The 14891-nt window shown below is 31.3% G+C and overlaps 1 protein-coding gene across 1 annotated transcript; it reads right to left on the bottom strand.

The window, feature by feature from the left end:
- Positions 1-1263: 1263 nt before the first annotated feature.
- Positions 1264-13478, bottom strand: LOC111518070 (WD repeat-containing protein 48 homolog). Its single transcript, XM_074182034.1, has 13 exons — positions 13269-13478; positions 13007-13211; positions 12735-12947; positions 11952-12092; positions 11627-11732; positions 10850-10946; positions 10393-10497; positions 8620-8820; positions 8014-8121; positions 5019-5236; positions 3756-3963; positions 2099-2275; positions 1264-1597 (listed from the first exon to the last, which is right to left on the bottom strand). Exons 1-13 carry the CDS (start codon positions 13314-13316, stop codon positions 1502-1504), a joined length of 1923 nt encoding a protein of 640 aa, XP_074038135.1. The 5' UTR covers positions 13317-13478; the 3' UTR covers positions 1264-1501.
- Between the last annotated feature and the right edge of the window lie 1413 nt (positions 13479-14891).

Here is a 14891-nt window from a genome sequence, read left to right as displayed (position 1 = left end):
CTATACATGGATGTGTAGATCATATAAAGAAGTAACTTTCAGACACAAACTGAAAGAAAGTCCTCCTGAAACAGCTACTTTCATATAAATATTAGAAGATTCCCTCATCCTTGTTTTTTGTATCAAGATGGAGTAGTAGAAAGCCAAAAACTTTCCCAAAAATTAATCACTCCTAAAAATATAACCCCTTCAATTCAAATAAGATTCCTCTTGGCTGGGATTAAATCAAATGGATGAATGAATGTCATTACGATGTCATCGATGACATAAGCAGATCAAGCTAATTCCATGACATTAAAAAATCTTAATTCATGAATGGTGTGTATTTTCTATAATGTTATCCAATTTGGTACTGAAGAGCCTTAGGGCAAGTGTCTTAAGGCGAAACATCGGTGTATACCAGTGAGGGTGACAGTGTTCCATGTAAGTGCAATTTATTACCATTCAAAGTAGAACTCATGTGAATGATATCTGATTTTTATTCCACATCGAATGTTTGAAATACAAACTGAGTAGAGAAAAGTATCTTCTGTATAATTCTGTGTTCATATAGAAGTATTTGTTTCAAAAGACTTTTTTTCTTTCGGGTAATTCAATGTTCATATGAAAGTAGCTGTTTCAGGAGGACTTTATTTCAGTTTGTGTCTGAAAGTTACTTCTTTATATGATCTACACAGCCATGTATAGAGTTACTTATTTTAAAATTGATTACTTCCTTCCTTTCCTTAGAAGATTCCCTCATCCTTGTTTTTTGTATCAAGATGGAGTAGTAGAAAGCCAAAAACTTTCTTTCCCAAAAATTAATCACTCCTAAAAATATAACCCATTCAAATCAAATAATCCAATTTATTATATGACTTGGCTAACCACAGTGTATCATTCAACTTTTTTTGATAACCCTTGTTTCTTCAATGTTTTCATCAATATTCCAAATAATGTGTGGAATATCATTATTTATTGGTTATCACAACCTCCTGTAAGCAAAAGAGTGTGAATCATTTTCTCACTGCTGACTTGAATATTCTGAGTTGAGATTCTTGTAAAACTGGAACTGCTATAAAAATAATTTTGAGCCAATGAATCCAAATCGTGATGTATATGAATCATCGAAATTTTATGTTGATACGAAGAAAGACCCAAAAGTTATGGGGGCAACCTGAACCGTTTTACAACAAGGTATTTCAGTTACGTTTAATGTGTATCTTATCACTACCATATACTAATGTGAAAATGTAGTTCTTTGGGATGAAGAAAACAAACAAACTACTTAAAAGTGTTTATTGATACACAGGTTATACTTTCTTCAAACAATAAATACTATAATAATAAATCTGGAATGTGTACCAGATCTAGAAAACGCTATAAACATACATACAAAAATATCTAGGATTTTAATAACTAGGAATTGGAGTTGAGAAATGAAAACGACTATCTTTACAGGAAAAAAAAAGTATTCAAAAATCATCCGGTCTGTATTTACAAAATGATGGAATATTGGCTATTATTTATTGATGATTTTGTAAAACAGCGTGAGATCCAGTGAAGATTTCCATATAAAATGCTTTACAGTTCTCAAGTCCATGGTCGGATCGAGTACCTAAAATGAATATAAAACTGAATAACCATAGCATCAAACTTCTTTTGCAGAATCGAAATTGGTATATCACCAGACACTTGATAGATAATTTTTATTCTTCCATGAATAAACCATACAAACAAAAAGCTATTGTGGAAAAAATCTTCACTGCAATCAAAATTTATAATACATAAAAAAACAATTTTGTTTCTAATTTCAAAATAGAAATGAAAAAATTTACGCATCTGTTGAGGATAGTAAGTAATGAAATGTTTTTTGCGATTGCATTCATAATACCAAATTCAACTGTTTTGTTAATAGTGAGTAACATATTAATATACTGTTAGTATATTATTCACTACAAAGAAGCTACTGGGTATTCACTTCATTTTTTTATATTCTTCCTTAATCTGTTTATATACTTGGTACCTATTTCTTAATTTCCTTGACAATTTTCATAACTGGATTATAAGCTTTTTTGAAGGCCAATCAATTTACAAACATATCAAAAGTATCACTCACCTGTTCGTTGCAAGTCAACTCAATCTGGTCTACATTGTAACCATTATTAGAAGGTGTAGTGGAATCTGCATCACCACATCCTGGCGAGCTTGCTGAACCATCCCCCAAAAGCTTCTCTAAAATATGTTCGGCTACTTTTCGACATTGTATGAAGTCGTTGGCAACAAGCCGGTCAGGCTAAAATAATGCAGTTATAGTCAATCAAATTGAACCTCCCATTCTTCTTGATAGTCGAGCACCAAAATCTCAACGAACACGGAAAATTTCAGTTGAGAACAATTATGATTAGTATTTCAATATAAAAGCATAGGCTTTCACAGCCACGATTAAAGGGTACAGAATCCACATATACCACCGGAGTAGCAGATGAAAAGTTTGGTTTGTTCTCCTTGAAAGTATTTCTTTCCCATTATTTTTGTATGAATTCAAACTGAGTTATTTATTTATTTCATTGTCCCTGTGAAATGATACCATACAATTTTTAAAAAATATGAAAAGATAGATAGTTACTAGAAAATAAATACTTCGAAATATTCATCTCTCCTAACTACCTACACTGTAGGTTCCGATAAATACCTGCCGGAAAAAACAACTACTTCCCCCACTAATACCACGCTGGACATTGAATATCATCTGCGAGACCAACCTCAGTGAGGTTTCTTGTCGGATATAATTCAATATCCAGCGTGGTATCAGCCAGAGAAAAAGTTGTTTTCCGGCAGGCATTTACCAGAGAACCTACGGTGTAGGTAGTTGGGAGATAAATATTTCGAGATTTTATTTTGAAATATTTATTTTCTAATACGGATGGATCTCTCCTTGATACAGTCTTCACACACCGATGGACAGTTAAGGGATTTTTCAATATACTTTTTCAAAATAATCAATATACAATACTAAAAAAAGGTTTACACAATACACATTAAAATTGCTCAATATTAAAAATCACACATACATACTTCAACTTGTCAACACAATAGATAAATGAATGAAAACTGGCATTTAATGGGTTAATATATCAAATTAAACAATTATATAGACTTAAAATATAAGTAGAAAATAGGTATTAAAAGTCTGAGAGAAGTTCATCAATATTTTAAAACGTTCAGTTCCTTGACTGAAAAATTCTACCTCCATTATAATGATTACCTTCCTGGTAGATACTTGTTGAATGTTTTAGTAGTACTGAATGACTATTTTCTTTGAGTCCCATACATAGGATCAACTTTCCCTGATTCAAAGAATGTTGTATATTTGTAAACAAAACAAGATACTTCATAAATATAAAATTATGCCATCAATAAAACTCTAAAGTTTGCAAATTCATTTCGACATGACTCAGTCGACTTCAGCTCAACCATAATACAATAGTGGTGTACAAAGTTTTTCACAAGCTTCCTCCAGTAAGGCATTCGAGATCTGTCACAACTAAAGGGCAATATTTCAATTTTTGAATGAATAAATTCATAATCAATTTAGTTCGGAATATCAGACGATATATTTGCCTTATGCAAAGTTATACATTTGTCTGTTTTTTTTTTGCTTCATTCTGTTCTGTGATGGTGTTAAGACTATCTAAAATCGGTTTATTTTTGTTATCAGACAGACAATATTACCCTGTTCTAGAAAATCCATTTCTAATCATTAAAAACCCTACCTTTTTCAGTCTGTCCTGCTTGAGCAGATGTGAAGGAACGCTGGAATGTGGCTGTAGGTAAAATTGTACTTTGATGAATTTGTTTGTACAATTCTCCTCGATGTTTGAAATCACCCAGTTGGGTACAGTTTCGTTGAGGAGAGCGTTTTCAGTATCGCCAGCAGTATCACCAACCAGAACCCTGTATAACGTTCGACCTCCAACTTCACTAAAAAATAATAAATGTTTATAATAATAACCATCACAAAGGTGAACTTCAACATAAACTTTTATTGTACAATGATCTCAAAAAAATACAGATGTAAAAAGATAACAAATCAAATCTTTATCTGACGTGCCACAAAATCCTGTGGCACATCAGATTCAATTGCCCTGCTCTCCGACATTTCTCCATTCCTCATCTTATGAATTCATTCTGAAGGATATGTTTCAAAATGATTTCAAGTCACCCCTTCGCATCCATGTCGATGGAGTTTACTAAGCAATACTTCATGATTACAACAAATGCATTAGTGAGTTCTCAGATAATTGCTGTGGCTATACCAGTATTTTTTCCTGAATGAATTTCATATAGAAAATAGAAACTAGTATTTTTTTTTCGGCCTGAAACCCGAAATGATTATTGCTTGAAATACTGTGCAAAACTGTACATAACTCTTCAATGACTAAGTATTGGTAATGATTATATTTCTGATGATTTATTATAAAATATTTAAAGAATATTTTCTGATAGTTACCGATATGTAAACTTTAAATATTTTTAAGTGGAGTTTGACAATCTGTTTAAAAAAAAATCTGTTTAAATTATGTTTTTCCGTTAATCAGCTGTCGCCCCCATACGAACGACAACTCTCAGAAGTTGAGAAACTTGTGCGAGCTAAGGACTAACGAGGTCTTATCTTTTAACGTGTAATTCCTAACACGGTTGCAGAATCATCCCAGCTTCAACCAGATAAATTCTCTCGAGAAAAATATCTGGTCGAGGCAGGAATCGAACCCACGGTCTTCCGATCGTGAGTCGGGCGCACTACCACCGCGGCCAATTCCACAACAACAAATAATAATATTAAATACTAATATTAAAATAATGGAGGAGGGCAAGTAATTGAAACAAAATAGTTAGGCAATAACTTATCACTCCTCTTTGAGGAAGTTTTTGTATAGCTAGCAGAACACGTGGCAGTTTTTGAAAGTGTTTTATAGTGAAAATGTTACACTAAACTGTATTATCAAACGGTAAAATAGTTCAAAGAGGAAATTTACCTTAGAATAAGCGGTATGTGCTTGGGCACACTGAAGTATAGCCTATTTTCTGGATCAGTCTCTACCCCTCTCCAATGCTCGAACAACGCTTGCAGCAAGAGTTTGCCATAGTTGACCTTGTGATCTGGTTCCGGGGTGTCTCTTATCCCGGCATCTCTGGCAGACACCCATGCGGAAAAACAATCAACTTCATCTTGGCCCAAGTGAATCGTCAACATCTAGAAAAACCCAAAATTCCTTTTTTTGCACCAGTTATAAAATGAATGAGAATTTATCATAAAAAATATGGAAAATACTGATTTCAGTAGAGTGGTAGTAAATACACTCGGTTGATATTTGATTTTCAAAATTTTCTATGATGGTTCTGGAAATTTGGAAGATTCATTTCTTGTTTATATTGAGAAAATTAGAAGAGTTAAGAGATAGATTATTGAACTCGAAAATAATAATAAACATGTAATATAGTTTGAGGGACATACTTTGATTTTCTGAACATTTTCCGATTTTCATAACATTATCATGTAATGATTTGTTTACTAAGATAGTAATGTTGGCAAGAGTTTGGTGGAATGGATATTAACTAATGATAACGAATATGAAATACCAAGTGATTATCTTAACTCCGTTTACCTTGAAGAAACAAATTCCACTTAAGTTGAAAACACAATAAGTTTAAGCTTCTTATTGTGCTAAAAAAACTGGTAAACAGATTCTGGTTTCCGTTTCATTAGTTTATCTCGTTAATAACATTTTTAAATCAAGATTATATCCCAGTTCATTAAAAATTTTTTTGATGAAACCAATTAATAAAAGTGATATTACTTCATCATTATACTATGCGTTTGCATATATCCATATATCAAATAATATTGCAACATGGGGACTGGCTATTATTGAATGTAAAAGAGTTTTTACTTCTAAAAAAGAATGATTAGACTATTTGGATAACAGGGAGTCATGTAGGACTGTCTTCAAACAATACTCTATTTTCATTTCAAAATGTGTAATTTTCTTGAAAAGCAACATTTCTGACTTCAACGTGTTCTTAACTACCCATAAAGAAGTTCTTTATTGGAAATAACAAAACGTAAAACTGCAACATTTAAAAAGTCTACATTTTATAATTGCATATTTCTTTATAGCAACTTGCCAAAATATATAAAGGATATCAATAGCTATAACAGCTATAAAAATGCAACAAAAAAAACCTTCTGGAAAATAGCTTTAGTTCTATAGAGGAATTTCTGGCATTGGAATCCAACACTGAATGTTCACCGATGTGTAAATACATATAATATAGTTTTCTTTTTTTTACCTATATTCTTAATTTTTTTATTTTTTATCTATGTAACTTGAAATTTTTATATTCTCATGACTGTTAGCGACATTTTTTGACCTGCCAATTGTACTCTGTATGTAAGTGAGTCTGGAGTTTGTATGTAAGTGAGTCTGGAGTTTATTTGGAGTTTGTCTGGCACAGACAAACTCCAAATAAAACATCAAATAGAGGAAGATCTATCCCACATTGAAAAATGGTTAATTTATCACAAATTAACTCTTAATGCCAACAAGTCAAACTATATGATAATAACAAGGAGCAATCCATGGGATGATATGACAATTGAAATTGGAACAAGTCATCTGACCAGAACAACTTGTATCAAGTATCTTGGCCTTTATATTGATGACAAGCTGAAGTGGGACAAACATATACAGCAAATTTGTAAAAAAATAGCCCCTGCTATTGGTGTCTTGGGAAGAATCTCAAAATTCACCTCTATAAGCCAGAGAAAATTAATATATTACTCCCTTGTGCATAGCCATATCACATATCTGACACTCATCTGGAGTTGTACGACACAAAATCGAATAGATCAACTGAAAGTATTGCAAAACAAAGCTGTTAAGAGAGTATATAATCTTCCGTACCGATATCCAACAGCACAATTATATCTAACCAGACGAATCATGGACGTACACTCACTGTACATAATTCAAACCTGTACTTACATACATAGCACCCAGCTGAATAGTATTCATTCAAACATTCACTTCACGTCGAATCTACAAGTCCATAACTACAGTACCAGAAATAGGCAACAATTACGAACAACTGCTGTGAAGACTTCTGCTGGTCAGCAGAGTATTACACATCAAGGCGTCAAATTCTACAACTCAATTCCCGATTATCTAAAGGCTCTTGGAGTGTTCTCTTTTAAAAAGAAATTGAAGGACTTAATATTTAGTGGTTATTTCCAGACACAGTATTAGTATTAATAGTATTAACGATCCTATCAGATTGATGCTGTTATATAGATTTATATATATATATATATATATATATTTTGTTTTCTCTTCTTCAGTAGTATTAACATTACTGTGAGACTGATGCTGTGATAGTTTTTTTATCTTTTTCTTATATTTTATGTATCCAGAAAAATATTTTATTTTATCTTGTTTATTTTTTTTAATTTGAGAAGCTTATAATAATTACCTCTCATATTTATTTTCTTCTAATTGATTGACATATGTATCTTTTTTTTTATGGCCTACATAGCTTACTTAAGCTCAAGGCCTTAACCATAATATGTACTATGCAGAATTTTGTACTCATATTTATTTGTAGTTACGCAATTTATGGAATAAATAAATAAATAATAAATAAATAAATACTATTACTACAAGTTTAGCCTAAGTATGATCTTATTTACATGAAGTTTTAGTCCTGTAAACAATTCAGATTTCGAGAAAAAAGTTCAACTGAAGATGAAATTTGAATGATAACAATCCAAATATTGGCGGTTTAATTGTTTTAGACAATGCTTTCGATTCCTACTCAAACAAAACCTAAAGTTATTGGTTTTTGATTGATAATGATGCGTTATCTTCAAAAATATTAATGAAATCACAATTATGACAAAGATGTATGTCACTAATAGGTATATATCAACTCAGAGGCAATCTTGAAAAAAAAAAATGAAAATGATGTGCTCACCCCAGTTTTCAAATCTATGTTGAACCAGTTGGGGACATAAACCATTTTGAACCTATTTTTCTCCTCGTCTGGAAAACTGACTTGACCTAGATCTTCTACTTTTCTAGCCTGAAAATGTTTTTCATAAATATAATGTGTGAAACGAATATAATTGTTTTTTAAATCCTCATGTGTCTTCCAGAAAATTACGAAAATGGTTGATTTGCTGACAATATTATTTTCGTGAGGTTTGAGATACAGAGATAATCTAACACACACAACAGAACCACAACACTCTTCTCGAAGTTCCAGTAACAGCTTTCATTATATTACTTTATGAAAAAATTTCACGGTCAGTGCCAATATCAAACAAAAAGTATTACAGAGCATGGTTCTTGAGCTACTGCTTTTTGTGTGGGAGAAGAATAACATAAAGCAAAAAAAACAAAAATTTGAAGATAAAATGTTAGTTCAGAAAATACAAGTTTTTAAAACTAACATGATTTGATGATGTCCAAAGAAATAAATAAATAAATAATACGAAATCAAATATTCTTCTGAACATATTTTACCAACAGCAATGTCCAATTACACACAAGAACACGTTATTATTATCAATTATTTTACCCTGAGAACGTCGTAGACTGCTACGTTATCCTGTGCATCTTTTGTTAAAATATGTCTTTTGTCGTTTAGAACGACAGCTTGTCTTATCGCTGCCCCACCAGCTATAACGGACAGAGGATCTGTTGGCATCCTAGCCTCTTCTTTAAAATGCTTCTCAGTAGGTAGTTTCCAACATCTGATGTTAGAATCTGACGTAGATACCTGAAAAAAAGTTATGGGCATCAGTTATTTTGAATACACCCTTCTATTTTTATGAGTGTTTGATTTACATTTTCCAAATAGCTACATCATTATGGAATTGCTGGATATCTGAAACTGTCTACTTTACAGAACGTAGACAACTTGTTGAAATCAATAGTTCTTAAATTACAAAGAACGTTAAAGCAGGAGTGCTCGAAAGATCGATCTTAAGACACATATTTTTTTTTTTAGTTTATGTAAATGACCTGGCTACTGTGCGTATTTTTGGTAGTTTTATCATTTTTTGCAGACGATACCACACTCTTGTGGCATAATGAAAAAAAAAACAGAATTTATACAAAAGCATATGTAATGACCTCAGAACAATGGTGTGACGCAAATCTGCTGTCATTCATTCTTGGGAATTAATATCTATGAATGTCTGAAATTTGAGGAGCATATAGGCATTAAAAATAAGAAACTTTCCTCCGGGTGTTTGGCACTCAGAATAGTATCTAAAAAACTAGGATTTCACGCAGCAATAAATGTTTATTATGTTTGTTTGAAGGTGATTGACAATGTTTCGTGATGAATTTCACTAGTTCGGACTTCCATTGTCTACTATATAAAATGATTTGAAATCCCTGAAACAAGTAAAAAAGAATAATTAAAAAAGAATAGTTGAAAATAACAATTATATTAAGCAACAATAAACCTGAAATGAAATGATAGTGAAATAACCTACAAGTAAAAATATAATAATTGAATAAATAAATATTAAAGGAATGAAAAAAGAAAATAATAAAAAAATTTCATTCCTTTAATATTTATTTATTCAATTATTATATTTTTACTTGTAGGTTATTTCACTATCATTTCATTTCAGGTTTATTGTTGCTTAATATAATTGTTATTTTCAACTATTCTTTTTTAATTATTCTTTTTTACTTGTTTCAGGGATTTCAAATCATTTTATATAGTAGACAATGGAAGTCCGAACTAGTGAAATTCAAATGTTTATTATGCCCTCATAGACTCTCACCTAAGGTATGGCATATCATTTTGGGGTCCATGCAGTAAAAAGCTGTTTTATATCAAAATAGATAAATTGGAAACACTTTTCACCCCAGGTGAAAAAACAGAAATGGCAGTTCTTGACCTTGAAAACACTGATGTGTTTGGATTCAAAGATGGGGGCTTTGCGGGAATTACTTTCTCCAACCTTAATAAAGCATTTGCTTGCAACATTCTTCATACCAATCTACAATACTATGGTTTCAATTCTTCAAGTTCAACTTTTTTGAAATCCTACCTAAATAACTGAATTCAGAGTGTCTATTATAACAATACATTTTCTGAAGCAGGTGCTGTCACCGTGGGTGCCACAGGGCCCGATAATGGGGCCTCTCTTTCCATTAACAAATGAAATACAACATTCTTAATAATGATAACATGTTTTTGGCAATGAAGCAATTATTTTTGTGTCATATATATGTCAAAAGAAAAAAACCATACGGCAAATTCACAAAGTGATGAACCTTGGAAATATATTGATAATGGCTTAGAAAAAAAAATAAAAAAATTTTTACTTACCCACACTGCTTGCTGATCAGCGGTGAAACACATTTTCAAAATAGGAGCCTCTTCAACACAAACCACAATACTGTTTGAGGTATTCTTCAAATCAGTCATTATAACCTGAAAAAAACAAGATTATTCTGGATTGTAAAAACATTTAGTTATTCCATTTTTTAATAACAATAACTTCTGATCCTTAAGAGTCCTCTTTTGAGGAGAAATTTTAACGATTTTACTTGAGAATAATAGCCCTATTTGTGATAAATAATTGAAAAAAATTTAAGAAATGGAAAACTGAGTGAAGACTTGATATCCTAATTTGATTTTCTTGTCTAACGGTAACAAAATATGTTACAAATATGACTGAATATTAAATTTATTGTTGTTTTCAGTTTTTTCATGTATATCTCTCTTTCACTTATAATGTGGAGACCTTTTTGTGAATGAAATAGATACGGCCGAACATATTTACCTTTTTATCTCGGCCACCAGATATTACGTGACTAAAGGTGTCAGTTGCCAAAAGAGCCCAGACAGAATCAGTATGTACACGAATTGTTTGGACATTTCTGCAAAAATAATGCACAGTTAAATGAATCTAAAAAATCTCATTCATTAGTTTATTATTAATCAATGAACTAATAACATATATAGTATATTTAGGTATTATGTCTTTTATTGATTATTTGTTTTTCTATATTTTAAAAATGAAGAATAGTATTATTTATTTATACAGTTTCAGAAACAGAAAATAACGTACTGTTGCGAAATTTCGTTAATATAAATTAGCAGAATATACGACAAACAATATAAATGAAATTTCAATTGAAATAAGTTAAAATAGAGGCTCATTCTATTTAACAATACATAATACATAATAATGATAATTTTTATTGACTATTTTCAGTACCTAATTTACATATGGTGAGCAATAATTGTAAAACATGTTATATACATAAGAATAAAAACAATAGTTAGTCATACTTGAATAAAAATGAAAGAATAAATATAAAACATAAATATAAAAACACAAATCATGGCACATAATAAACACCTCTCTAATTTTATACATAGAATATCTGGGGAAACAGTGTCAAATGCCATTGACAGATCAAAAAATGTACTAATTACAAAATTATTGGCATCAATTTCGGAGTATATGTTATTGAGATAATCATAGGCAGCTTTTTTAAATTCTGTTTACACTTTTATATCCTAAGTATACTTGAGGAATTTTATAAAACAATACCTTTGCGTTCCCAGATTCCATAACTTGATAGAACCATCACTGCTACCTGAAAGACATTGAGTCCCATCTCTTGATACAACTAAAGCTTTCACATTATCTGCGTGACCTGCAAAAAACAACATGTACTCAATTTAGTATTCAAATCACTGTTGATAAAGCTACTATGTTAGTGAAACATGTCCTGATGTATTTTTCAAATAAAGTTTGAGGAGATCAAATCGTGAGGGGTAGTTTATGAAATTAAATACCAAGTGTTTTGATTATGCATGTATTGTATCAATATTTGAAGTACTCAAATACAAAATAAATAATATTCAATACTTACCTTTCAATTTGAACAGTTTGGCACAAGTTCTCGGGTCCCAAAGCCTTAAAGCCTTTTCGGTGGATCCACTTACAATTATATTCCCATACGGATTCATAGCAAGGCTATAAATTGATTCCTTGCTACCCATTAAACTTGAAGCTGAAAAACATCACTGTTATAGAATTTGTTGAAATAATAATTGTTATATAATTATTTATTGAAAAATATTTTTACAGAGCATAAAAGGCAAGTGGCTGTATTCCACAATACAATACGAAAAATTCAGAATCTACAGCATTTATCGTTATCAATAAGCTTCACGTAGCTTCAGTTGAACCGGTTCAGTGAAACTGATGAAGCGACCATGTAGCAAAACGATTTTCAAAACTGGCATAGGGGTGCTTTACAACTCAGATTATTTCAGATGAATGGACCTCTACAGACCACATGGGTCTGTAATTTTTAAAAAGTGGTCTTATTCTTGAATGAAAGTTTTTATGTTGAGGGGAAAATGGTTTTTTTCTAAATGAAATATTGAATATTGTAATAAGTGAGGCAGCTAGGAAGTAGGCACAATCTTTTATTATGAAGCAAGAAACATTATCATGACATTCATAGTTCGTAATATCCGGGAAGTCTGAGGTATCTCTGTTCAAGTTAACAAAAACAGAATTTGGTTGGCCTTTCTTTATGTGTTGATTTAATGGATTGACAATAGATCTTCTATCACAGTAGGACCTATTGCTATTATTATTATTATAATATGTCAAATAAAAAACAATGCTAATCTGAGAATATTACTTGTTACAGTGTTGTTGCTAGCTGTCAGGGCTGTTAATGTATTGATATCCCATAAATAAATAGATTTATCCAGTCCAGCAGATGCCACTTGTTCTCGATCCTTAGCATAAGCCAAAGCCTTAACATAGTCTTTGTGAGTACGTAATGTGGACATACAGAACCCTTTATGAGCATTCCAAACCTTCACCGTTGTATCCGAACTGGCAGAAATTACTGAAATTGAATATATTATGAAAATTTTCAATTGACAACCTATGATCAATAATACGAACAGTGTCTTCCCCCGCAGCATAAAACAATATCATTAACCCAATCCGTATGGTGTTCCATTCCATGTAGAAAGCGTTCATGTTCATATACTCTGATTATAGAATCTCGGCCCGCTGAATAGAGCCTATCGAGTGCAGGGTCTAACTGCAAGGCGTTTACTCCAGATCTGTGCCTTTTTTCTGATTCCTCACATATCACCATCGACACCTAGAAGTTGGGAATTTTGGGTAGCGTTTTCAATGGAAGCTTCAAATAATTCATTACCTGAACTTTTTTGCGAGTATTTTGACTTCCAGGTTTCAAGTTCGCCATTATAGTCACGGATACTGGAAAATTAGGAAATTGGCGTCATAACTAAAGATTTTTCAACAATCGTCGAGTGTGACTTGTTAATATCTCTTTTTGTTTTGTTATTCACTTGTTTCAAAAGGTTATGTATATTTGTATATTTTATCTTGAAATATCTGTCGACCGTCATACAAAAAACTTCTGATTAGAGAAAACAGTCTCGTTTCTTGATTACATGTCACATTACTACCATTGCTTACTATACTGTGTTACTACGTTTAGTAGCTACTTTTGGATATTTGTTATGAGACTGAAAAGGAGTAGGAATGGAATGACTTTTGAACATTTAAGTTTCATAAGGGTCAATAAATGAACGACGAGCGGTAATATATTTACTGTAAAAATAATAAACTGAGATTATATTTCAGTTGAACTTTTTTTAAATATAAATATAATATATGCTTGTGGTTACACTTTCTCAGTACTTATTCGAAAGATCAGACTAATTTTTTGTATGATGTCAGCTTCATTTTCTAAAACTACTTTTTAACATTGGTGAAACTACTGTTATTGAAATGTTCTGGTTTTTCAGGCCGTCACAAAAAAAATTCAACAGACTATGGCCTAAATATCTGAAACCACAGATAGTTACTTTTACTAGCGTTTGATACTGCCATTATTCATTATTTCTCAGAATCACGCAAGTGTAATTTTTTACCAGGACCGCAATGTGGACAAAATATTGAGTTCCGATATATGTGAATTTTAGAAATATAAATTTGCAATACCCTAATACCAACGGAAATTGAAAAAAATGTATTAAAAATATAAAAGGTGATGTGATAAAAATTGAGATGTTTGTAAGGATTTTCATTAGTATGTCCATAAAGTACAGTACATTGTATTTAGCAGTTTTAAAGTTTCTCTATGGCATGTAAATTATGTAAATGTGTTTGTTGCTTGTATAGTTTTATTTAATTCCTTGGGTTCAAAAGTCATATAGACTTGGAAAATAAATACGAAAATAACATTTTCTATCTTCATAGTGAAAGAAATACAAACATTCATATTGAGTAAAAATTATTTTATTTACTGTTGTCATTCTCGTTCGCCGGAAGACGTGTAATTATCATTCACATTACAAATTATTCGATTCGTTGCTCTAAAATATTGTCTAATTTCCACATTTTTTGCTCCACGTGATCAATGCGTCTTTCCATTTTTTTATAGTAAGTGTAAACTCTAGATGCTAATTTTACTTAGGTTACATTTCATGAGTAGACTCGCCTGAACGAATTATTCTTTTAGATAATTTGATTTACAGCTAGTCTTCAAGTATGCCCCTTACGTTGTTTACCTTTCTAATATAATTAATTCACACAGATTCTTTGGAAGAATGCTCCATTTTCTTCTTTGATATAGGGTAACATTCTTCACAAATCAGCTTTGGACCAGTTACTAAGGTATGATTTGCTGAACACGCCTGAAGAAGACATAGTGAAACACGTGTTGTGGTTTTTGAAAACTATAAAGTGAAAATATCAAAATCTTGCATTTCAAAAAATTTTTTCTCAATATTTACCAAATAGCTAAACATTT

The sequence above is a fragment of the Leptinotarsa decemlineata genome, unplaced genomic scaffold, assembly GCF_025532065.1.
Source record: "Leptinotarsa decemlineata unplaced genomic scaffold, Ldec_3_MD MMD2_tig00026328_RagTag_RagTag, whole genome shotgun sequence".
Taxonomy (NCBI): domain Eukaryota; kingdom Metazoa; phylum Arthropoda; class Insecta; order Coleoptera; family Chrysomelidae; genus Leptinotarsa; species Leptinotarsa decemlineata.
Note: the sequence above shows the minus strand (reverse complement) of the source record. Positions and strands in the feature narration are given on the sequence as shown.